Here is a 26,126-nt window from a genome sequence, read left to right on the forward strand (position 1 = left end):
AAGCAGGACAATCAGTTTAAGTGACACGATCGCAAGTCGCAACAGCGACTTGCAGATTACATATGCGCTGACATGAAAGCGTAAGTAATTCCACGTTGCTTATGGGTAATTCGACGCGACTTATGGGTAATTCGACGCGAGTCGAATTACCCATAAGCCCCATAAGTCGCGTCGAATTACCCATAAGCTAAATAAGTCGCGTCGAATTACCCATAAGCAACGTGGAATTACTTACGCCTCATGTCAGTGTATATGTAATCTGCAGGCTTTGGTATCGTGCACGTTATAACGTCCGCGTTTTGTCGCTTCTACCTTTTATAGATCTGTGCTAAGTTTGTCGTGTATTGTTTTTTCGTTGTGATGGTCAGAAATAAAAACAAACTAAACTGATAATATTGTGAGCGTTCTCGAAACATTACCCATATAAACAAATTAAGCGAAGATTTCACGAGCGTTTGCGTGGCTGAGTGGTTAAGGCAAACGCTATTGAATTTGTTGACACGGGTTTGATTCCCACCCTTGCCATTATTCTTTTTTTTCTTTAATTATCAAGTTCAGAGCAAGAATTAAGTCTCTAGCTGAGTGCGAGAACGATTGCTATGCTGCAGTCACCTGGTTCATAGGGAAAATTGCCCAATGTTAAGGTGTTTTATCGGACAAAACACTCCATCTGCTGCAGCAAACTGCAGATTACACATAAGCGGACGGGAAGGCAACGAAGCCAATCTTTGTGTCCACCTTTAGGCATGCCTTCAAGTGTCCTGCTCTTGAGCGGTGTCGAACTATATTTTGGAACGCCCAGCCCGTGCTCCTCACCACTCGGCTATGCAGCCGACTATACTAGGCTTCTAGACGGCTATAGACTACACTCTACACTATACAGGCTTATGGGTAATTCGACGTTACTTCTATGTAATTCAATGCTACTTATGGTGCCTATGGGTAATTCGACGCGACTAATGGGTAATTCGACGCGACTTACGGGGCTTATGGGTAATTCGACGCGACTTATGGGTACTTATGGGTAATTCGACGCGAGTTATGGGGCTTATGGGTAATTCGACGCTACTTATGGGGCTTATGGGTAATTCGACGCGACTTATGGGGCTTATGGGTAATTCGACGCGACTTATGGGTAATTCGACGCGACTTATGGTGCTTATGGGTACTTATGGGTACTTATGGGGCTTATGGGTAATTCGTGGGACCCCTTTATTCTTTTTCATTTCTTTTTTTTCTTCATAGTATTGCTAAATATACCAAATACAGAAAATATTGCAACAATTTGATACGGTAACTTACTAAAACTGTCCGTACAAGCAGCAGTAAAAAGTAGAATAATTGAGATGAATTTTACAAGTATATGTATCTGAAAATGAGCTTCTCGCCAAACATTATGTAATAACAGCAGGTACCCTTAGGCCTACTGGTACATCGAAGGACAGTTTCACTTGTATGTGTTGTAAGCCTACTTGAATTTGAATATGTGTTTTTTTTTGAGATGGCAGAATACAATTACTGTAGCAGTTTAATATTTACCCGTATCTGCATTCAGCAGTAACAATTTAGCTTAATATAAAACATTAGGCGGGTCCCACGAATTACCCATAAGCCCCATAAGTACCCATAAGTACCCATAAGCACCATAAGTCGCGTCGAATTACCCATAAGTCGCGTCGAATTACCCATAAGCCCCATAAGTCGCGTCGAATTACCCATAAGCCCCATAAGTAGCGTCGAACTACCCATAAGCCCCATAAGTCGCGTCGAATTACCCATAAGCCCCATAAGTCGCGTCGAATTACCCATAGGCACCATAAGTAGCATTGAATTACATAGAAGTAACGTCGAATTACCCATAAGCCTGTATAGTGTAGAGTGTAGTCTATAGCCGTCTAGAAGCCTAGTAGTCGGCTGCATAGCCGAGTGGTGAGGAGCACGGGCTGGACGTTCCAAAATATAGTTCGACACCGCTCAAGAGCAGGACACTTGAAGGCATGCCTAAAGGTGGACACGAAGATTGGCTTCGTTGCCTTCCCGTCCGCTTATGTGTAATCTGCAGTTTGCTGCAGCAGATGGAGTGTTTTGTCCGATAAAACACCTTAACATTGGACAATTTTCCCTATGAACCAGGTGACTACAGCATAGCAATCGTTCTCGCACTCAGCTAGAGACTTAATTCTTGCTTTGAACTTGATAATAAAGAAAAAAAAGAATAATGGCAAGGGTGGGAATCAAACCCGTGTCACCAAATTCAATAACCTTTGCCTTAACCACTCAGCCACGCAAGAGCTCGTGAAATCTTCGCTTAATTTGTTTATATTGGTAATGTTTCGAGAACGCTCACAATATTATCAGTTTAGTTTGTTTTTATTTCTGACCATCACAACGAAAAAACAATACACGACAAACTTAGCACAGATCTATAAAAGGTAGAAGCGACAAAACGCGGACGTTATAACGTGCACAATACCAAAGCCTGCAGATTACATATACGCTGACATGAGGCGTAAGTAATTCCACGTTGCTTATGGGTATTTCGACGCGACTTATGGGTAGGGTTGCCAGATGTTCACTATTTTAGTGAACAAATCACTATTTTAAGAAAATGTTCACTGTAAACTATTTTGCTAATAGTGATAGTGAACATGTTCACTATTTTGACAATTAATTTTTGTCTACAATTCTGTCAATATATTTTAGCCAATAGCCATGGATTAACCAGTGACTATACACTTCTGCTGCTTAGAAAGTAAAAGCACATGAGTCTGGTGCTTTGAGGAAAAACACCTAATATGCTACCCCAGTGTAATTTCGCCAAAGCCAGGCTTGGCCAGCACGAAGTCCAACAGTGGAGTGTACACTGTACAGCCTAGGTAGCTGACAAACTGAAAGCCACTAGCCTGAACAACTAACAGCCTAGAAGTTTGGCCATTTAACTGTTTGTTTATAGAGTGTGTAGGCCAGCTACTCAATCATGTGTGATGTGGCTAATAAGTTAAGAATTAAGATCATCGCTGGAAAAGTGGACTAACTTCTTTCAGAAAGAAACTGTACCTAAATTGTTAAAATTTGTCCAGTATACAATGTCTATCCCTGTATATAATGCCAATGTTGAGAGAATTTTCAGTGTTATGGGTAACATATGGACAGATGAGCGCAGTGGCGTAGCCAAGGGGGAGTGTTTTGGGGGTTACTACCCCCCCCCCTTTGTCACGCGTGTGACATATTGAGAATGATGCTTTCAGTCTCTATGCCTCAAAACAAAGTTTGCCTAATTTTAAACGAAACTGCATTAAAAAAGCGAGTTTTGCCAATACCAAACACTTAAATATCTCAGCTGGGAATTAGCAACAAGAAAACATAGAGACATAGCTCTATTATCGAAAAATGCCCAAGAAATAATGATCTTATCCTTTTGCTATGCCACCAGACAGCACCATTTTACAGGAATATTTATACCCACATTTTGGTTGAAAATGCTCTCAGAATGCACCAAATTCAAAGTCATTTTTCAAAATTTTCTGGGGGAGGCCCCCCAGACCCCCCGCCACTGGGTGTCGCCTTTGGCGAAGACGCCGTCGGGCCTCGCCCGCCGGCCGTCAACCCCTCCCCCTTTCACAATTCCTGGCTACGCCACTGCTTTGAGAACATTGAGGATGCGGTCACGCGCTTTCAAAATGTTCACTATTTTGAGGAAAAATATCTGGCAACCCTACTTATGGGGTATTTGGGTAATTCGACGCAACTTATGGAGCTTATGGGTAATTCGACTCGCGTCGAATTACCCATAAGTCGCGTCGAATTACCCATAAGCAACGTAGAATTACTTACGCTATCATGTCAGCGTATATGTAATCTGCAAGTCGCTGTTGCGACTTGCGATCGTGTCACTTGTTTGTTTGTTTGTCTTAAACTGATTGTCCTGCTTTGGTATCATGCACGTTATAACGTCCACGTTTTGTCGCTTCTACCTTTTATAGACCTATGAACCAGGTGACTGCAGCATAGCAATCGTTCTCGCACTCAGCTAGAGACTTAATTCTTACTTTGAACTTGATAATTAAAGAAAAAAAGAATAATGGCAAGGGTGGGAATCAAACCCGTGTCAGCAAATTCAATAGCCTTTGCCTTAACCACTCAGCCACGTAAGAGCTCGTGAAATCTTCGCTTAATTTGGTTTATATGGGTAATGTTTCGAGAACGTTCACAATATTATCAGTTTAGTTTGTTTTTATTTCTGACCATCACAACGAAAAAACAATACACGACAAACTTAGCAGAGGTCTATAAAAGGTAGAAGCGACAAAACGCGGACGTTATAACGTGCATGATACCAAAGCAGGACAATCAGTTTAAGTGACACGATCGCAAGTCGCAACAGCGACTTGCAGATTGCATACACGCTGACATGAAGGCGTAAGTAATTCCACGTTGCTTATGGGTAATTCGACGCGACTTATGGGTAATTCGACGCGAGTCGAATTACCCATAAGCCCCATAAGTCGCGTCGAATTACCCATAAGCCCCGTAAGTCGCGTCGAATTACCCAAATGCCCCATAAGTCGCGTCGAATTACCCATAAGCAACGTGGAATTACTTACGCCTCATGTCAGCGTATATGTAATCTGCAGGCTTTGGTATTGTGCACGTTATAACGTCCGCGTTTTGTCGCTTCTACCTTTTATAGATCTGTGCTAAGTTTGTCGTGTATTGTTTTTTCGTTGTGATGGTCAGAAATAAAAACAAACTAAACTGATGATATTGTGAGCGTTCTCGAAACATTACCTATATAAACAAATTAAGCGAAGGTTTCACGAGCTCTTGCGTGGCTGAGTGGTTAAGGCAAAGGCTATTGAATTTGGTGACACGGGTTTGATTCCCACCCTTGCCATTATTCTTTTTTTTCTTTAATTATCAAGTTTAAAGCAAGAATTAAGTCTCTGGCTGAGTGCGAGAACGATTGCCATGCTGCAGTCACCTGGTTCATAGGGAAAATTGTCTAATGTTAAGGTGTTTTATCGGACAAAACACTCCATCTGCTGCAGCAAACTGCAGATTACACATAAGCGGACGGGAAGGCAACGAAGCCAATCTTTGTGTCCACCTTTAGGCATGCCTTCAAGTGTCCTGCTCTTGAGCGGTGTAGAACTATATTTTGGAACGCCCAGCCAGTGCTCCTCACCACTCGGCTATGCAACCGACTACTAGGCTTCTAGACGGCTATAGACTACACTCTACACTATACAGGCTTATGGGTAATTCGACGTTACTTCTAGGTAATTCAATGCTACTTATGGTGCCTATGGGTAATTCGACGCGACTTATGGGGCTTATGGGTAATTCGACGCGACTTACGGGGCTTATGGGTAATTCGACGCGACTTATGGGGCTTATGGGTAATTCGACGCGACTTATGGGGCGTATGGGTAATTCGACGCGACTTATGGATACTTATGGGTAATTCGACGCGACTTATGGGGCTTATGGGTACTTATGGTGCTTATGGGTACTTATGGGTAATTCGTGGGACCGCAGTAGCCCACTGCAGCCAACAACAGGTAAATCTCTCTACTTCGAAGTGTTGGTTTGGTTTGGTGCTGAATCAAGGTTGCCAGATGTTTTTAAAATTCCCAGTCCAGTTGCTACTGAAAAGTATTGTTTGTTTGTTTATCTTTATCCTGCATTGCGGGAAAGCGGACTTGAGCGCTATGCATCGGTATACGCCTTCCGACATACACCTGACCCACGCTGCAGCCGACGGCAATGTCTGTTTTCCGGTTATCTACTTTACTTATGACTTAAATTTGGTACTACCCATTACTCGAAATCGATCACTGGGTAGAGGCAATTATCGTTAAGTTTCTTGCCCAGAGAAACAACAGCAAGTGCGGGTGGCTGGAGTCGAACATGCAGGCTCTCGACTGCGAGCCCAACGCGCTAACCACTCGGCCACGGCTGCCCTCACAGGAGCCAAAGTAGCCCTCACAGGAGATGAAACAAGCCCAATAGTAGTCCTAACTATGACAAACTCGCGCAAAATGCAGTCAAAATCAAAAAAACATTGGTAAAAATATAACGAAACCAAACAAAAAAAATCACAACTGCTAAAATTTTCCCGCGACTCTAAAACAAATATAATCCAATTCCGCGGGAAAACCTCAAAACTGGCAACTCCTGGAGCTGTCCTGACACAGCTCCAAGACAGTGTTGTTCAGGATCCGGATTTTTGGAGTCTGATCCTGCCGGATTTGAAGAAATTTTTCGGATCCGGATTGGATTGGATTCAATTTTTCCCAAGCTGGATCCGAAGCCGGATTATCCGAATCCGAATCTGTTTAACTTTGTTTAGTTACGTTTTAATAAATTGAATGACACAAATTCCATGTAGTTGCTGTTCTTCGTTTCAGGGAAGCTAGCCTCCGTAAATCTGGCAGCACTAGTCTGATACCGATGTAGGTACGGTACTCACAGTCAGCAGAAGCAAACCAGCAACTAAGCAAAGGCAGGCACGCCAAGCTAAGAGGTTGATGAAAGTAGCCTACCTCGGTACTAGAAAGTGCTGGCCGGTGCCCAGCAGAAGCTAAAAAGTTTGCCATAGTAGATCTGCTGTGCAGTATACTATTATGCTTTTGACTTGACATTTTAGATTATATTCACATTATCAACTGGTGATGCTTTACTTGTACTCAACTCTGTGTTTAGGTCTGAGGAAGAATAGTTTTCTGAACGACTTACATTTCTGTATGGTTCATGGAAGTGGGCATGTGATTAGTGACAATTTATTATACACTGATCTTATAATGACATTTGTATCATTATATTCAAAAACAGTATGCTTTTGATAAGTGTGTGCAACTGTGCATGCTTACACTGTTATTTTCTTTGTTTTGTTATTGTCGTTTATTGTTGTGTTTCAGATTGATTACTGGTAGGCTGAGTGCTACTTTAATATCAGTATAAATTCGTTATGCTGCACTTGAGACAAGGATGGTAGGGTAAGAAAAAAATGTTAGTGCAACATATGTCTGCTATAAGTACGGTATAGTGCTAGTTTTCGGATATTCGAATCTGGATTGGATATTGCTTTTACTATTATTTTTGGATCAGGATTGGATTCGGATATTTCTAAAAAATTTCGGATTGGATTGGATTATCAAATTTCAATATCCGCACAACACTGCTCCAAGATCATCCCATCATTCTAAGGCAGCCAAACTACGTCTTGTCACATGACTTTCATTTGGTTTGTTTGCTTTGATGACGTCGGGGCCCTGGAGCTGTTTTAGTCTTTGCGCCAGCCAAAGCGTCATCAAAAAGCAGTCATGTGACAATGAGGTACTTTCCCTATCTCAGAAAGCGTTTCCAGTTAACAGCAGCAAAAAGTTGGAAAGGTCTACAAATCTAAACGGATTAATAAAAATAATGAAAAATCACAACGTTTGCTACATTTCTTATAACGTGAAGAACGAGGGAAAAATTTGGTGGTGCTGCAGCGCCACAGCACCATCACACGAGCCGCCACTGCTGCACAGTACAACTAACCTGCAGGTATAATTCTTGTGCGTTATATGCGATCAGTGCCAATTACTGCAGTATAGCGCAGCTGCAATTCATTCATTACGCAACACCAACAGTACAGTATTTTTAATGCGTTATTGCCGTTATTTACCTTTACGTATGACCATGATACGAAGAATTGATTTTCCGCTTAATTCGGACAAAGCCGTTTCTGAGTTTAATTCGGCCAAAACTGAGCGGAACCAAAGTGTCCGAATTAAGCGGAGTTGACTGTATTCCCAAAAAAATATAGAATACTTTTAATTGTTAATTATAAGACAAAATAAGGACTCAAGTCAAAAGCAAGGATATTTCTTAAAAATAAGAACAATTAATTTTTCTAAGATGTTGCCCTTTGAAATAAGGATAAATCTAAGAAATAGGGACGGTATGGCAACTCTGTTTATGACACAAGACGCAAGTGCTAGGTGGTAGCCACTTTAACAAGTCGAAATTCTGCCACTGAAATTGACTACAATGCAACCGCCAACCAATCAGAACGTGTTATAAGAGGCTACCGTCCAATTGTGACCCTTCTAGCACTCATCCAGAGAGTTAATGCTTGTTTTGAACTTTATTTGGTAATTACAGAAGAAAAAGAGCAATAGCAGTGGTGAGAATCGAACACGCGTCAATGAAATGACTACTTTCTAGCCCTAACCTTAACCCCTAAGCCAACCAGCTGACAAAAAATCCATCACTTAATTTGCTTTCTATGATCTTCTTTTCGCCATTTTTTACGTCACTTAAACCGTAGCTTATGATTGGTTGGCGGTTGCATTCTAGTCAATTTCAGTGGCAGAATTTCGACTTGTTAAAGTGGCTACCGTGCTAGGTAGGCACTTTTACGTATTACACTGCCCGAAGAGGTAACCGCAACCATGCGTATCGTATATGACATTACTGGTGTTTTAGTCACAACTTTTCTCATAAACTCCATTGTTTGCAGTCACTACGATTCTTCTTGCACTCAGTTTAGTTGAAGAAAAAATAGTATTAGCAGAGGGTGGGAATCGAACCCATGCAATCGAAATTACTACTCCTCTGCCCTAACCATTAGGCAAAGTTGGTTGTGGCGATGCATTCAGTTAAATTTCTTTGTATCAAAATCTTTCGATAAAGGCGACCAGTTAATCACGTGCTGAGTCATGTCACGCATGATAGCGCTACCAACATCAGCATGTCGTATGTCACGCATGGTTGCGGTTGCCTTTTCGGGCAGTGTAATACGTAAAAGTGCCTGCCCAAGTGCTAAGTCCTAACTAGGGTTGCCAGATTGGGCGCTTTTACGCCCAATTGGGCTACTTTTGATTTCTCCAGGCGCCAAAAATTTGCGTTGGGCGCGTTTTTTTGGTTGGCGCCTAATTGGGATACTTTTTTAAAAACTATAATAAAAAAATTTATGTAAAAATTGTATCATGTTTAATATTTTTACCTAATACGTAGTTATTTCATTGAGCAGCAGTGTTTTTGGAGGTCTCGGTCAGACAGGGTTACCAATTTGGTAAAAGATGCCAATTTTTAAAAATATGCGTGTTTAGGCTTTAATATCTGGCAATCCTGGCAACTAAAGTGATCCAGGTTTTCATGAAAATGCAGTGGACATCAGTTCAGTTTGTTTTTATTTCTGACCATCACAACGAAAAACAATATTATGTCAAACATAGCAGGGGTCTAGAAAAAGGTAGAAGCGACAAAACACGGACGCTATAAATCTATAACGTGCATGATGCCAAAAGCAGGACAATCCGTTATGGCATGGTCGCAACACCTTAATAAAGTTTTTACAAATGTAGAAAGATGAGAAAAAAGGCTAGTGAATTTTTTTTTAACAATTTAGGGTAGGCTATATCAGGGATTCCTAAACAAACAAAAAAAGACAAAAAGGATAGTTTCTACGTTGATCGACCTTGGTGTGTTATCAAAACTGTTGATGGTCTTGAGGGGAACACTCTTGATGCGTTAGCTCATCACGAAAAGCAATTAAACCATTTTTTGTGTTACTTGGTGTGGTACCGGTACCGTACTTGTTTGTATGGTAGTTATTTCAACAAACAGTTGAGTGAATGCATGGTTGCCAATCTGTCTGAAAGGTGTGAAGAACTGGAAAAAAAACTTATAATTTGGGACTGATGATCAAGCGCTCTGGAAGAATTTTGTATAATAGCCTACCGGTATCTCTTTGCTTGGGCTCCAATTCGGGCTCCTTTTTAGAACCCCCAAAAAAATTGGGCTACTTTTTGCATAAGCTTGGGCTCTTTTTTATATTAACCTCTGGCAATCCTAGTCCTAACTCCTAAGTGCGCTGATGAGCTAGAATCTAGCTAGAATGAGCTAGAATGACATCATAGGCATTTACTTAACTTTTTTATACATTTTATTTATTTTTAAAACTAACAAAAGGTGAAATAATTGCTTGTCCAGTGTCTGAATTATGATACGGTACTAGCTGCAAATGTCAATAAGTAAGCACTTTGGTAATATTACACAGGCCAACAAACAAAATTTGGCACAAAAGGTGAGAGTCATTTTAGAGTATTTCAGGGCCCCTGATTCCGAAAATGCACTTAGTTTTTTCGAATTGGCTCTAGTTTTTGAGATATTCGATAATGAAAATGTTTTTGAAATCGTTACTCAAAACCTTTCATCTGGTACATTACTTATTTTCAACCCTGCTTCTATTGAGATGTCATAATTGCACTTGTCTAGTTCAATTGGTTGATCTTGTAGGAAACGTCAAAACGCAAGCAAGGGTCGAAATGAACTGTGATTAATATAAGGGAGACATAAATATTCAATAAAAACAGTTGTGAATCAGTATCTCACAAGAAAAATATCCCGAAAGTCATGTGTTTATGAATGCAGCTTTATGTTGAAAAGGTAAGCCTACTGAAATGGATACCTACTTGTACAAATGAAATCGTATTCAAAAAATTGAACATCTGGAAACCAAAATTTCAAAATGACTTATCTGAAATGTTCTCACTTCGCCTGGGTGCAACCTAGTTCGTACCTTGAACCATTTGTACAGTCAGTTCGTACCCTGAAAAGATCAAGAGAAAAAATTAAAAAAGCCGAAGTCGCTAATCGCAGTTTAATAGCACAAAGCTGAAGTCGCTGATCGGAGTTTCCCCAAACAATTTGAAACAAACTCAAGGGTTAGCGGAAACAGCGAAACTGCGGAAAAATGTTTGCGAAAACTGCGATCAGCGAGGGTTAGAGTTAAAGCATAGATTACTTTATGGTTAGAGTTAGGGTAAGCGGAAACTGCGGAAAAATGTTTGCGGAAACTGCAATCAGCGAGGGTTAGAGCATAGATTACTCTATAGTTAGGGTAAAGGTTAGCGGAAACTGCGGAAAAATGTTTGTGGAAACTGCGATCAGCGAGGGTTAGGGTTAGAGCATAGATTACTCTATGGTTAGAATTAAGGTTAGCGGAAACTGCGAAAAAATGGTTGCGGAAACTGCGATCAGCGGACTTCGGTTTTGAGCTATTTTTTCTCTCAATCTTTTCAGGGGGGAAATTTTAAAATGATTGCGGAAACTGCGATCAGCGACTTCAGCTTTTTTTAATTTTTTTCTCTCGATCTTTTTAAGGTACGAACTGACGGTACGAACTGTTCATGGTACGAACTAGGTTGCATCCACTTCGCCTACCGTTCCAACCTAAACAACATTGAAACCGCTTTGAGACCTGCATGAACAAACACTGAGCCACAGCTGGACTTGCTTTGTTCACACTGAATAAATGTGTTTGCTTTTTTGTTTTTTTCCAGCATAGGCTACCCATAGGCTTCGTTGTTATGGTCAGAAATAAATAAAAACAAACTGAACTGAGAACGATAAATTGTTTTTAGTTTTTGTTAGATTTGAGGTTTTCAGTAACTATCACAAATGTATATTTCGCACTGTTCGTCGTTTTAATCGTAAGCGGCTGCGAAACATTTTAGGAGATTAAAAGGGGTCGCGAGCAAAAAAGTTTGGGAAGCCTTGGTGTACACAGAATTTTTTCAGCTTACATTGACAATATTTTGTTAGTTTGCAACAGCTAGGTTACTCATTTGGATAGATTTTGTATTTAAAACTAACAATATGATGCTGGATGCAACACTCTTTAGTCTTGCATATAATGTTTTACATAAACAACTTAATTTGTTTACTCAACCCAATGAACCACAGGTATTGACGGTACGTTCATTGGCGTACGCAGGATGTCATTACTGGAGGATGTGCATTTGATATATATAATTTGACATTTCTGATTAAGAGTCGTCTAATGCTTCTATACAGTCTAACCAAGGTTTAAGGGAGCAAGTCTTTTAGGCGCTGACAGTTAGGCGCTGGTCTAATAGGCGCGCACACTGTGGCGTCTGGATATTTAGGTGCGGAGCACTGTGGCGCCCGGTCATTTAGGTGCTATTCCTAGTAAAGTCTGTAGATTGTATTAGCTTGCCAGAAAATTATATCATGGCTTCAGTGAGTGAAGCTGCTAAAACCGGCAATGCTTTTCACACAAAATGTTACATTGAACAGAAAAATATATATATTGTTGTTTTATTGATTTATTATTGTTTTATTTGTTGTTAGTCCAGGTTTGCTTTGGTGAAAGCTTTATCAATAAATTATTGAAGCTTCCGAACATTATATTGAGTTCATTTTTAGTTAACTCTTTCGCGACCACGGACGAATACGTCTTGGGATTTTTGCCATGATGACCAAGGAAGTATCCCTACGTCCAAGGTTAAAAGGTAGCCTATTTCAAGCAAAAAAATAATGTAAATGATGGCAGATCCATAGTCTTTGCCTGTCCTTTTTTGGCTAATTAAAAAAAAATATTTTGGCGGTGCAGTTATCAGATGAGGACTTCTTAAAGATGGGGACACAGTGGATTTTTTTTCTTTCACTCATTGGAATTGGTAGTCAAAACTGGCTAGGCAACCCCTTACTTTGGAATTTCTCGATCAAAAAGACTGTAGGCTAAATTACGTAAACTTTTTGCTTAAAATTTTCCAAATTTCTCCATAATCATTCTGCTGTACCTCCTAAAGCATTGCGCGCAGAAACGAAGTAAATTTTTTCTCATGTGCAGAATTGTTTTGGCTTATCTTCTCATGAAAATCTTATCTTCTCATACCCAACACTTGAATCAAGTATGGGACCACCATTACCTACGCATTGAATTATTAGATATATACAGTATGTGAATATGAAAAGCATGGTAGGGCAATGTTATTAGCTTAATGAAAGCATAACTTGAAGTTTTCTGTGACAGTTAAAGTACTGCATCTTGTATGTCTGTGGTGCAACAAAGTGAACTCTCTACCAAAATTTAAATGTGGATGGCAGTTTTTTACTGTATGTACTTTAAACAAAAATTACCACACTTTAAACATACTTTATACAACGAGAAAGGAGGCCATAGTACACTGATATGCTCTGCACAATGATAAATGTCGAACAGAAATTCACTTTGCAACACAGCGAAGAAAACTGTCGTATATAATCAATCATTTCTGATAGATGATTATGAGTGGAATTTGACACACCGAATAGCACCTAAATGACCGGGCGCCACAGTGTGTCCACCTGTAATGGCAGGCACCTACCTGCTTGCACCTAAAAAACGTGGACCCAATAATTGAACTAAATCTATAATCAAGCACTACTGGGTTGAAGTAAGAAACGACATGTATCATACATTGCACAATAGGATGAGGAGTTTAAAAATATTTGCATGAGACAAGCGCTTGTTTCTAATAGAATTGATTTTTTAGTGCTTTTGTCAACAGCTTTTATGTTTTGGTTTCACTTGACTTACTCTTCTCAACATGATAGGCTTTATTGAATTTGCAGTTTTTTAATGCATTTGAGATATTGCTTTTGATATTAAATGTTTATTATAAGTTTAAGCCTTTAATCTAAATTGCTCATTTTCTAGATTATGCTTATGCTGATGTCACAAACGTATTTGTGCTTTTAATCACAATGAAATGTATATATAAATCATGTTTTAATGCAGGTTTAAAATTGGATAATACATTTGCTAATATGGCTATGCTGAGAAAAGAGTTTCGTATTGTTTTACCAATTACAGTTGAAGAATACCAAGTGGCACAATTATGGTCTGTAGCTGAAGCAAGCAAAAACGAAACTGGTGGTGGTGAAGGAATTGAAGTTTTGGAAAACACACCTTATATGAAGGATGGTGTGGAGGGTCAGTACACTAAAAAAATATATCACCTGCAATCTCGAGTTCCTTCATATATTCGAGTTCTAGCCCCCAAAGGGAGTCTTGACATTTATGAAGAGGCATGGAACGCTTACCCGTATTGCAAAACAGTGATAACTAACCCAAAGTACATGAAAGATGGATTTGAAATATGCATTCAAAGTATGCATAAACCAGATTTTGGGGACGAGGAAAATGTTCATAATGTGTCACCGAAGGACTGGAAAAACACAGAAATAATAAGAATAGATATTGCCAATGATTCTATCACTAGAGATGATTACAAAAAGGAATTTGATCCGGCCATTTTCAAGTCATCCAAATGTGGTAGAGGACTGCTTGGACCTCAGTGGATCGAGCAGCTCAAAGCAAAAAAACAAAGTGCAGGCATGATGGATGAAAGCAAACGTGAACCCGTTCCCCACATGTGCGCATACAAGCTGGTGTCATGCCGTTTCAAGTGGTTAGGTCTTCAAAACCGTGTTGAAAGCATGATCATGAAGCAGGAGCGGCGTCTCTTCACTACTTTTCATCGACAGGTTTTTTGCTGGATGGACAATTGGTATGGTATGACGATGGATCAAATTAGAGAACTGGAAAATAAAACCAAGGAAGACCTCGACAATATGAGAAAGCAAGGAAATATTCGTGGAATGGTAGTGAAAGACGAATAATGGTATTTGACTTGAGTAAACTATCAAATTATATTATGCTTGGGCTACAATCTTATAACAGAAAATTCTTGTTGTAGCTTACCCAACTGATCTCATGTGTAATATATCATTTAGTTTGTTGTAACAATGTCATACTATCAGGAATGTAACTGTCATCAACTATTCGATTATTTTCAACTTGAGGTGAAGATAATTCTGAAATAAGTTGACAGATTTATCTTTTATGGAAATAGTTGTTGTGATTGGTCACCATATGCTATTGAAAGTAAATATATAACTAGCATGAAAATATGAGTCTATCCTCGGGTTATGTTGCATTTTTATACGAGATAAAGTTAAAGCCCATTGATAATACCCTTTTTCCAGTAGAGTTGTGTTCTCACTGGTATGATTTTTAGTATGAATGAATAGAATCGTTGTTTTATTTCAAAGCTTTATAGATGAAAACTTTTGAAAGTGCAAGCTTGAAACTGATTTTTACACATTAATTTCGCTCCTTGTCAGATGTGTTGCTCCGATGAGTTGTTCTGGCAAATAGGTAATATATATAGTAAGGAGTGTCGATGGTTTAAACTAAGCGTCATTCAGTCTGTTCATTCGGTAGGCTAATTTTGTTGCAATTGCATTTACACTACGAATAATAGTGAGAATTGATGATTTGGCTGTTCGCCATTCATTTTTCGTATCTTTGTTCGGCTTTAAAGATGAGGTGAAAGAAGTCAACCGGAAAGGTGCTTAAAATTCCAATTTCAAAACATTGTGTTTCTTTGCTGAATTGCCGACAAAGCCTATAGAAAGCAATGATCACAGCACACGCCCTACGTCATTTTACATCGGAAGTGCTTCCATTGCTTCCTTCTGATTAGAATTGCGTAAGCCCATATGACGTAATAAGCGTCAACGAACATTTACATGTCAATTATATAGGCAATACGCTTCTAACTTTACATTGTTGTAAAGTTATTAATTTGTAAATACGTTGATCTCGTTTCCATAATAGTTATTTATTTCGTATTCCACACAAGCGATTAAAATTCTCTTGTGCATTTCATCATGGTTTGGAGTTTGTCGTACGTATGCGTCTCGTCTCGTGGTTACAGCAGTGCCGAATTTGAAATCAAAATTATTATCCGTCTGACTATTATCTCTGTGTTGTACTGTAAACGAGAGCCAGTTATAGTATAAATGCTATTCTACGTACCAAGAGCTTTTGTTTGATTACGAAACCTGGTATCTAAGGGAGTAGAGTTGTACTTTTACATTTAGTACTATTTTTACTAACATTTGAAACGCCGTAAGTTTTTAAAATCGTGTTTTCGGTGAGTTTTGCTGCTACATTAGTATAACATAACATTGATCAAACTTGAAATCAAAGAAGAGATGTGCAATTCGATGTTCTTGTTAATTAGTAACCGAGTAAATTGCTTGTTTTGCATGTGGTCAAAGTGGGATAAAGGATTTCGAACCTCGGTCCAAGAAAACCTATAGAAAGCTTATTGCATTCAAAATATATACAAATAATTCTGAAGATTCAGCTTTTGTTTTACCAAAAAAGCGACGATAGCTTTGGGTATTTCAGTTGCACTTTTTTCACATGCATCTGTGAAGAGTATGAGACGCAAATCTGTTTGTTACCCCTGATTTTGATGCTCAAGCGTATATATATTTGTGTCGCTTAATATTTAACCACCCAGGTCTGCTTGAAGTACGAATATGCACCGACGGTTCTGATCATCTGATGAGTGTAGATTGTTGCTTTCTCTCCATTTTGCTTCAAAAGGTCTGGTCTACATCCCGAAATATCAGGGTCGACAAGAATTATCAGCAGATTGCTGAATGTAAAACGAACTTTGTGTCCCGAACGTCGCATTCCAACCACTTGACATATTCAATCTTTTTGCTTGACTAAGTTCTGTTTTAGTGCCATTGCCTTGTGTGCATGGCTGGATGGAAAATATGAGCAATTTGATATGTAACATTTCTGTTGCTAAGTTATGAATTACTTGATCGCTTCTTTCACTGGGTTTTCTTTTATGTTGAATTGATTTTAATGTGAGCCCTTTTTGAAACACATTTCTCCACATGTGAGCCCAGGATACGTTAGCTCGCCAATGAAGCAAACACAACCACATCAACTGTCGGAATCTATTTTCTATGCATACAACTTTAGTAATTTGTTTGCTGTGTCTATTTTTCTGTATGCTGCATTTGTTCCAATGCCAAACTAACGAAAAACTTCGTCTTAGTTTTTAGTATTTGACCACATATATATGTGCTGTAGTTTAGTGATGCGGACTGTGAACGTAAATCTGTAAATCCTGTTCTGTTAAGATCAATTTTCACACATATGTATCATATCCACTTCATAAATGTTAACTCTCAGCGATATGTGAAGAACCACGAATCCGACAAGCTTTTGGTTCAGGAAATCGATTGATTTCAATTTATTTTGAAGCTTGCTTTGCAGCCTACTGCGTACTGTTTGCGATTTTGGTGGAATTTGACTTTTTAACAACTTCGGATCATCTCTTCTCGTTCCAATAAGCGTCGTCTGATAAACCAGTTTTTGTTAAAGCTCTATCTTAAGAATGAGCCGAAGTAACGGCATCTTTTTTTGTGTTGTGCAATGTGCATCGTGAATTTGTAAAGCGAACACATTCTGTCGACGTGTTTGTGTTCGCCTATTGCAAGAAAGTTTTTTTAAGTATGTAGCTACATTGTACACTTGTACAGTGTACTGTATACCCTTTAACTGCTGGACATTGCAGGATGTGTTTCATACTTCACAGTTGATGTATTTCTTGATAGAAATTATTTGTCATGTGATACCACGTTTTTATGTTCTTCACCCCCCTGGCTTACATTTGTCAGCAACATATGTTTGGTCTGTATGAAACCGGTTTTATTGTTTGAACAAAGCTTTTCAAGAAGCCTACATCCACTTGGTCAGTAATAAAAATCTGTCAATGTAAGAACAATATCTTGGCGTTTTAAATATTTGACCATCTGATATTTACTAATCAACATTGTGAACAACCCAGGTTTCAATTATTATCTTCAAAAATTAAAAACGGTTTCAACACTTTCAATCCCTCTCACATAAACGGTGGCATTCTTTCGCATTCAGAGTGATAGATTTCACCGGTGACTTCTTTCTGACTTCTGTGGTGAGTGCAAGCCATGGCGATCTGTATACACAGGCCTTGACAACGTACGAACTGGAGGACTGACTGAAGGCCGATGTATTTTCAATTTTGAAGTTTAAGCTTAATTCACTTTATATTCCTTTTAAATGATAATTTAAACAATTTAAATTGCCAAAGTGTGATCACTGAATCCCAAATCACTGCAAAACTCCTAAAATTATGTTGACAAAATGACAATATTTTCAGAAATACTGGTGTTGCCAGACGCTTTTTGGATTTCCAGTACAAGTGCTAAAATCTATTCCGTTATTTGAATGGTAAAAACAGCACAAAAGTAACTCAAACTCTCACAAAATATAGACAAAGACTCTATTTATCAACTAATACTCAAACTATCAACTTATACTCGCGATTTTGGTTACTAACAGATCGGCCTTCATTCAAATTTTAAGCTGCACGTTGCCATGGCCTGTGTATAAAGGTCGCCATGATGCAAGCTCACAGCCATGTTTTATGTGATAGTTGTAGTAGTTCTCCTAGTTGAATTGCTACTACTTTATTACAGTAGAATACAACCATTTAACTTACGCTATTTCATTTGTATTGTCGATTTTAGAAATAGCTTCAAATTTGGTGTGCCAGACCCCAGGGAAGATGTTAGTTCACCTTATCCAATCTCTTTTTTTACAGAACAGTTAGGCTACATTGAAAAACAAGTATCGCGCGAGTTATAATTTTTTCTAAACATCACACGTCTTCATAACTGACAAATTCTTGTTGTTAGTCAAATTTTACGTTGAGTCAATGGCTACAAATGTTGAATCGGAGTGATGAGAACTAATTTGCTAAAGCATTAAATTTTACGTTGCCTGTACGCCTGCAAACGTTGAATTAATGTAAAGTAGAAAGTAGCTTGCTGGCCAAGGGATGTAGAAATCCAGGGTGCTGGAAGTCCCACGAATTCACTTGACATTTTTGTTGAGATTATAATGAAGAGTGTTCAATGCTGCATTTGATTGGTTGAATCTTTATCCTTGGACTGGGAAAGCTTCTTGCAGAGCTTAATCCTGGCAGTTTCGCATACTTGTGGCTTTGAATCACTGACGCAGGCCCGGTCACCGAGATTGACAGAGTGAAGTTTCCGATTGTTAAAGTCTTGTTGCCGGGGAACTATTCCATCCATTAGATGCCGCTGAATGGAGAGCAGTCTTTAGCGTGTGTTGCTCAAGCGCACACCCCGAGAGTCGAACCCGCGCCGCTTGATCTTGAAGCTTCTTCGCTCCAGAAGTGACGCGCTAACCAATTGAGCTATCGGGGTGGACAATTTCTCATAAACAAAATTACATTTGTTGTTCATTGTAACTGTCTCGTAACTCCAGGTTTGGCCGAGGAAAGCAAACGTGATTTGTCCAGAATCATTATAGGTCGTCGTCACACAACCACGGCGATCAGGGCCAAACATACGCTTGCCAGTGGTTGTGCGACGTATAATAATGCAGGCCACCATACGCTTGCCAGTGCAAAGCAGTGATTTTCTCTCTTGGCTATGTCTATTTGACGAATAAGATTTTACAGGATATTGCACAATTGTTCAAAGCGGAGGTATGAAAAAGTTTAAAATATTTGATTTTGAGTGCTACTCTGTAGTTGGTGTAGTACAATTTCATCGACGAGTAGACAGGGTTGTTCCTCCTGTGAAATTTTAACAGTTTTGTGCATGCACTTCCATTCCCACTAAATAATGCACTTAAAGGGCCTACATATTTGAACGTGCTTAAAACAGCTTGTTAGGCTTTACTGCTTTAAAACAGTCCATGGTAGTAGGCTACTGCTGGTATCAAAGCAAAATGTTGGACTAGACTAGTTGTCACAGCAAAGATGCCATAAAATAATGATTGTGTATTTTAAGAATGCGTTCTTTTATATTTGTTCAAGTACCAGCTATGCGCTGACACTTAGTACAAATACAAAGCTCATGGTGTAAAAGAAACAGTTCAAATCGGTGATACAGAATGTTGGGTTACGTGGCTATGTCAATACAACTGAACTGTCAGAGTCCACTTTTGCTTGTCAGCAAAGGTTTTATTTGTAGGCTGCGTCTCACCCACACCAATAAGGATGTAGATTTTACACAAAAGATACAGCTGTAGCCTACTTCACACATTCTTAAAGTCCCATATTACAAGACTAGTTTGACACATTCGAGCGAAGAAAACTGTTTTGGTGTTTTTATAGCCTATTTTTGCTTAAAAAAAAGCAAATCTTGGCTGGAGTACCAACACAATGTAGAATTTTGTAACGCCAACCGCTTTTGTAGTCTATTTGCTTAAGGTTAGTTTGGTTTTATGGTTCAATAGTTATTGATTATTACTGTTGCTTTATTGACCAAAACGTGATGTCATTAATTTGCTTGAGCTACTTCGTCACCACGGCCATATTTCACCGGCACGGGATTCACGTCACCGCGAATCTTTAACCAAACATGGCATCGAATACGCCATGCCTAGATTTATCCACCTGTAACACTGGACGCCGCTGTAATAAGCAGGGCCGTGTTAACCGTAACCTCAGGCTGGGGGGTCACGGTTGATTAGGGCCCACCCATTTTAGTCTGTTTAATGTATTTTGACTGTTTGAAAATTCAGCTACAGAAGCTCGATATTCAATAGAATAAATAATGCATGGTCTTATTTACTGCTTTCCAAACCCCCGACTAGGGGCCTACCTCTGCCTATAAGTGGCCCACTCATATATTTGTTTGTGCAGCGTTTTTCGGCTTGTAATTTCACATGTACCGGTAACATTTAATATGTATATTTCCGTTTTTGTAAAATTTTCTCTCTCGCTCAACCACATTTTATTCACCTCAACGATATAGGACCAGTGGCGTAGCCAGAAAAAAAAAGTTTGGGGGGGACCAAATATTTGATGAATTGAGGAGAACGACAAAGTGTTTGATTTAAGACATCGCCGCCTGATGTGCAGTGGCGTATCTTGGTGGGTAAAGCAAGGGAAGCAATAAAGCTGGTGGGGGTTATTGTAGGGGATCCGGGGGCATGCACCCCCGGACAATTTTTGCAAAATTACACTCAAATAATGGATTATAGCGCTTTCTGGAAACACTTTCAGGGTAATACTTGTATGAAATTTATTAGCAGATAAACAGCTATTAACTTATTAAAGGTAGCTGTTAGACTAGGCCTACACACAAACTGGCAAAAACTGCGGCTAAAATTAGAGAACACAAAAAACTCATCTACATAAAAACCCAACAAAGTAAGCAATTCTGAAATTGCTTCCACAGATTAGTTAAAAGAAACGGAAATCGCTTAAACTTTGCGCCAGGGGTTTCCAACCGGGGGTACTCGTACCCCTTGGGGGTACGAGATTAATTATCAAGGGGTACGAAGATCCTTGACCCACAGAACAGCTTTTCAAACAGGTTTCACAGTACAGTTTCATTTTGGAATTGTAAACGATGTTATGCCATTATCGTCTTTGCTTTAAAAAAAACAATTGTCTACAAATAATTGTTGTTATTTAGTAGGCTAAGAAGCTTCATTGTTTCATATCAATGTGTGTTTTTGCTTGCTGCTGCTGAAAATCAAAATGGAAACCTTGCTAATTTTCCTTGTCTTGATCAAATTGCAAATAACTCTTTGCTGCAAAATGTCAAAACTGAAATTATTTCCCATTTAAAGACGGGTTGATTCTTTCGATGGTTACTTTTTGTACTGGTGAATGGAATTATTTCCAGCATTAAATTATAAATCCATTTCTTTTTGATTTAACAAAAATGTAGGATGAGGATAATTTAAAGGAGACATCATCGAAATGAAAAGCTGCCAAAATTGAAACTGCTATTTGACAAATCGAAGTTAGAAGATTTTTGGCATGCCGCTATAAAGCTTTCCCAAGTAGGCTATTGCTATGGAATCCATGACAGTGTTCATTCTCTTCTCAACAACTTATTGCTGTGAAAGTGGCTTTTCGACCATGATGTTTTCATTAAAAATAAGTACAGAAATCGTCTGCCACTGGAAGGTGATTTACTTGTTGCCTTGAGTAAAATCGAACCATCGTTTGAGCGAATTTTATCAATGAAGCAACAACAAATATCTAACTGAGAAGTGACAATCAAAATAACTGACATTTAATTTATTTTGGTAATTTTTGTATTTTAGTGTGAAATATCGGTTTAACGTTTAATTGAGCTATAAAAGCAATTAAATATAGCAATATAGCCTATACCTGAAAAATTCAATGAGAGTTTTTTTGGGGGTACGAAGAATGCTCAGACCTGAGAAAGGGGTACGAACAGAAAAAAAGGTTGGGAACCCCTGCTTTGCGCAATTTACGATTTTCAAAATTTATTGGTGTCTTTCTGTGTGTCTAAAACAAGTCCTGCGGGGGGTGTTAATAGCCAGATGTCTTGAAAAACGATATAAATTTATACAAATTATATTTTCAACAAAGGGTTCAACTTCGAAATCCAAACTTTGAAAATTGGGGGGGGGCATGGCCCCTTTCGCCCCCCTGGCTACCCCTATGTATTGGACATGCATAGATGGAGATAAAGAAAATGAAAAGCTTTTTTGTCCCAAAAAACTATGAAAGTGATGCAATATTCAAAAGTAAGCACTGTTCACTCAAATAGCCTAGTTGAACCATTAAATTGATAAATTTCACTGTTAATTGAGATAAGTTATAAAGTGAAAATGCTATCGGCGAAGGCTCCTCAGAGAAATTTCAAAGTTCTAGCCTGCTGAGAGGTTAACTATAGGCTATACAAACTTTCAAGAATTAAATCATTGAAATCCTTCTGTAGCCGTGGATCATTTTTTTTTTGAAATAGTCGGCTAACTACGTTTTTCAACCAAAACTTCTACCCAATCCAATTTTAATTAGATGAATTTGGTCTTTGTATAAAATGTGCATCTTGATAAAAAAAACATTGCTTCTGAAAAGTGTCCAAAGCAAGATTATGGGGGCAAGCCTCCCACACCCCCTTTGAATTTTACTTTTTCAAACATTAAGTTTTGCATGGTTCATTTAGGCCTATGTTATAAATTTTGCTTTGTTAAAACACTTGTCCTTCCTCAACTTTTTTCTAGATCCACCTATAAGGCTAACCAATTAGAGTTGTTTAGGCTAGGCTACTCAATGCTAAAACCTCCAGTGTAAATTTCTCCACATTGAAAGACTTTGAGGCCCTAAATGCTATTTGGTCTTGTTTTAAGAAGCGATCGCTACACATAAGGACCCACTAGTGGATTTTGGGGGAGGGAGCCGAAATGGTGCTTACACGGCCCTGCTAGTAATAATAATGTTTTTATACTTGTATGACCAAAAAAATTATGGTTTAATATTTACCTGTTGCGGAAATCAAACTATAGTTTACGTCACGCACACCCTACTTATGTTTTCACAATGCCCACAAGCCGAAGTAGGCTGAGAAGAGGATCACGATAAAGCTGAAGTTTAGCAATTCTGGCAGTCCTTCTTTAAAACAATCACCAACGCGTTATTTCGCACTAAAACAAAAAAGCAATTTTTGCTGTAAGGTTCAATTAGCCTATTAGCCTATGCCTGAAATCATTTTTTGCTTATAAATTTGAGACCTTGTAGGTTTCTTCATCAACATAAAGACGACCAGTTTAGTGGAGAACTGATTAGTATGAGAGTTTTGATAGAGTTTTATTTGAGGATGTCATGTCAACACCATATGTTAAAGTTTATCCCTAGTCGTTTGATACGAGAGTTATTAACCCACTCAAAACAACGTCGTCGTATCATAACTCTTGCTGAGCATAGGCTACTAAATACACACAAAGAAAAATTGCAAGCTCAGGGACCAATGGGACACTACTATTTTCTTGAATAATGGTGAACAATGAGATAGGAACTTTGACATAGGACAGTTTTCCTTGTCACTTCGATTGCGTGGGTTCGATTCCCACCCTCTGCTAATGTTCTTTTTTCTTCTGCAACTGAACTGAGTGCAAGAAGGATCTTAATGACTGTAATCAATTGAGTTTATAAGGAAAATTGTCCTACCTTTCTTAACCAATGCGCCGCGGCGCAATGGTGGTAGCTGGTTCGCATGGAAAACTGTCCTATCTTAAAGTGCCTACCGAACAATGATGACTGAAATTTAGCGTATCGAACCGGGATAGCCTGCTGGTCAACGTTGTTTCGCGCAGGACTACCATATGTTCTCTTTTAGGAGGATGTGTCCCCCGTTTTTAAGAAAAATGAATTGTCTTCCGAGGGCACTTTAAAATGCTCAAATTTCCTCTATTTTTGCATTTTTAATTTTCTTGCTTATATTTTTTCCAACAGAAAAAAACGAACTTATTGACTTGCCTCGCTTGTGGATATGATATATTTATTTCCTGGGCAGACAAAGGCAGTGTTAGCTTCGATGACTAGGCTATATCAGATCAGTGCCGGTCTTAGGGTATTTCGGGCCCTGTGCGGAATATGCTTTGCGGGCCCCAATGATAATGATCCAATTCAGTAGCGTAGCTAGGTATTTTGAAAGGGAAGGGGGGGTGGTTTGACGGTCGGCGGGCGAAGCTTGACGACGTGACCGCCGAAGGCGACACCCAGTTTCGGGGGGTCTGGGGTCCCCCCAAAAAATTTTGAAAAATTACTTTGAATTTGGAGCATTCTGAGAGCACGTTCAACAAAAATGTGGGTATGAATATTAATGTAAAATGGTGCTGTCCGGTGGCATAGCAAAAGGGTTGAAAGATCATGCTTTTTTCAGCACTTTTCAGAAATAAAGCTATGCCTCTATTACTGAAAAATTCGTACCTCGATTTCGTACCCTGAAATCGGAGTAACAAAATCAAACTTCGACCTATTTTATCCCCTGAAAAGATCGAGAAAAATTTGAAATGTTAGCGGCAATTCGGATCAGTGACTTCGGCTCTGTTGTTTTTTTCTCGATCTTTTCAGGGTACGAAATGTTCAGGGGACAAAATAGGTTGCACCCGTTGAGTCTTTATGTTTTCTTGTTGCTAATTCTTTTGTTAAATTTTTTCATTGGAAATGACGAAATTACTGCATTTTCTGAGTAAATTGCAGGCCCCCTAATTTGCAGGCCCTGTGCGATCGCACGGTTTGCACACCCCAAAGACCGGCACTGATCAGATGTAGGCTATTGTATTTGTACAACTTCTGTGTTGCTTACTTCATTTTCTGAGTTCAACGTTCAGCTGTGCATGTAGTCAAGGTTGGAGTTTGCCAGTTATAAACTGAGGAGTCGGAAAATTTTTAAAGATTGTCTTGGTTTAGAACTGAGGAACTCATTGGTACCGAGCCCAAGTTGTCCTCTCATCGGCCTTGATTGTACCATTTTTTTTTTATTTACAAGACTGTTTAGCAATGAAGCTGTGGAGAAAAAAATAACTTACTGAAGATTTTATGGCTCTGTGAAAAGATAGGTAGTCTATGCCGATAATGTTAGTATCATATTAACATTATCGGCTGTCTTGTGTATGAAACTTTGAATGTTTATAAACTTACAGTAACACGGTCACTTGAGCTATTAGACTATAGCCTACTTAAAAAAATATATTTCATCTAAGAATGCCAATGGCTTTATGACTGCTATTTCAATGAAACAAGTGCACTTTATAGCCATTTATTAAACAGGCTACAAGCGTTTTTATTTACTTGAACTTTTGTTTTCAAGCCACTTAGTTTTGAATCGAAAAATTATTCGACGCTAGAGGGAACATCGCAGCTTTAACTAGCAGCAAATTGAGACACTGCTATGAGACAATATTTTGATCATCGAGAATTTTAGCAATATCTAGACAATTTTGTTAGTTTTCGTTAATTTATCATCGAAATTATTATGATTTGACAGCACTGATCACTTTGCCAATAGAGTAATGTCGGACCAGCAGACATGCGCTCATTGCGCTACTCAATACTTTCAGCAAGCCTACGCTAAACAGGTAGGGCTACTGCTCTCGCTATAAACTAAAAAGGAAAGATACTAATAAAATTATGTGCTAATAAAACTAAGTTTTTGTTTTTACCTAGGCAAAAACTGAACTGTGTACATTAAATGATAGAGCGACAGCTAAAAATAGGAAAACAGCAAGAGTATGATTTACTGTAGCTTACCTTAAAATTTGCAATGCGTTGCAGTGGTGGATCCAAGAAGGGGGCGATTTCCTAACTAAAACACAGAAAAGTAACACCATTTATGATATATTTGCAAGGTTGGATTAAGGCAAACTTATATAAATCATTGTGTTTTATGAAATCGCACCCCCCTAACTAAGGCTACTGGCGGAGTCCGCTTCTCAATTGTGCTGTCCCAGCACTCGACAAAGAATAACGATAAATAAAGTTACTCTCATAAGTTTCAGGATGAGCAATTGCCTTAGTCGACCCCTGGATCCGCTGATATTGTTAGATTCTTTTGAGAAAAGTAGCTCAATGCGATTGTTTTATTGTAATTTGTTTTCTCGGCTGAATCATGGCTGAATGCTTTAA

The 26,126-nt window shown here is 38.9% G+C and overlaps 1 protein-coding gene across 1 annotated transcript; it reads left to right on the plus strand.

The window, feature by feature from the left end:
• Positions 1-13,586: 13,586 nt before the first annotated feature.
• Positions 13,587-19,102, plus strand: LOC145783212 (phosphatidylinositol transfer protein alpha isoform-like). Its single transcript, XM_082595015.1, has one exon. The coding sequence runs from the start codon at positions 13,609-13,611 to the stop codon at positions 14,461-14,463; it is 855 nt and encodes a 284-aa protein (XP_082451141.1). The 5' UTR covers positions 13,587-13,608; the 3' UTR covers positions 14,464-19,102.
• Positions 19,103-26,126: the final 7,024 nt, after the last annotated feature.

Source organism: Aplidium turbinatum, chromosome 14 (assembly GCF_918807975.1).
Source record: "Aplidium turbinatum chromosome 14, kaAplTurb1.1, whole genome shotgun sequence".
Taxonomy (NCBI): Eukaryota; Metazoa; Chordata; class Ascidiacea; order Aplousobranchia; family Polyclinidae; genus Aplidium; species Aplidium turbinatum.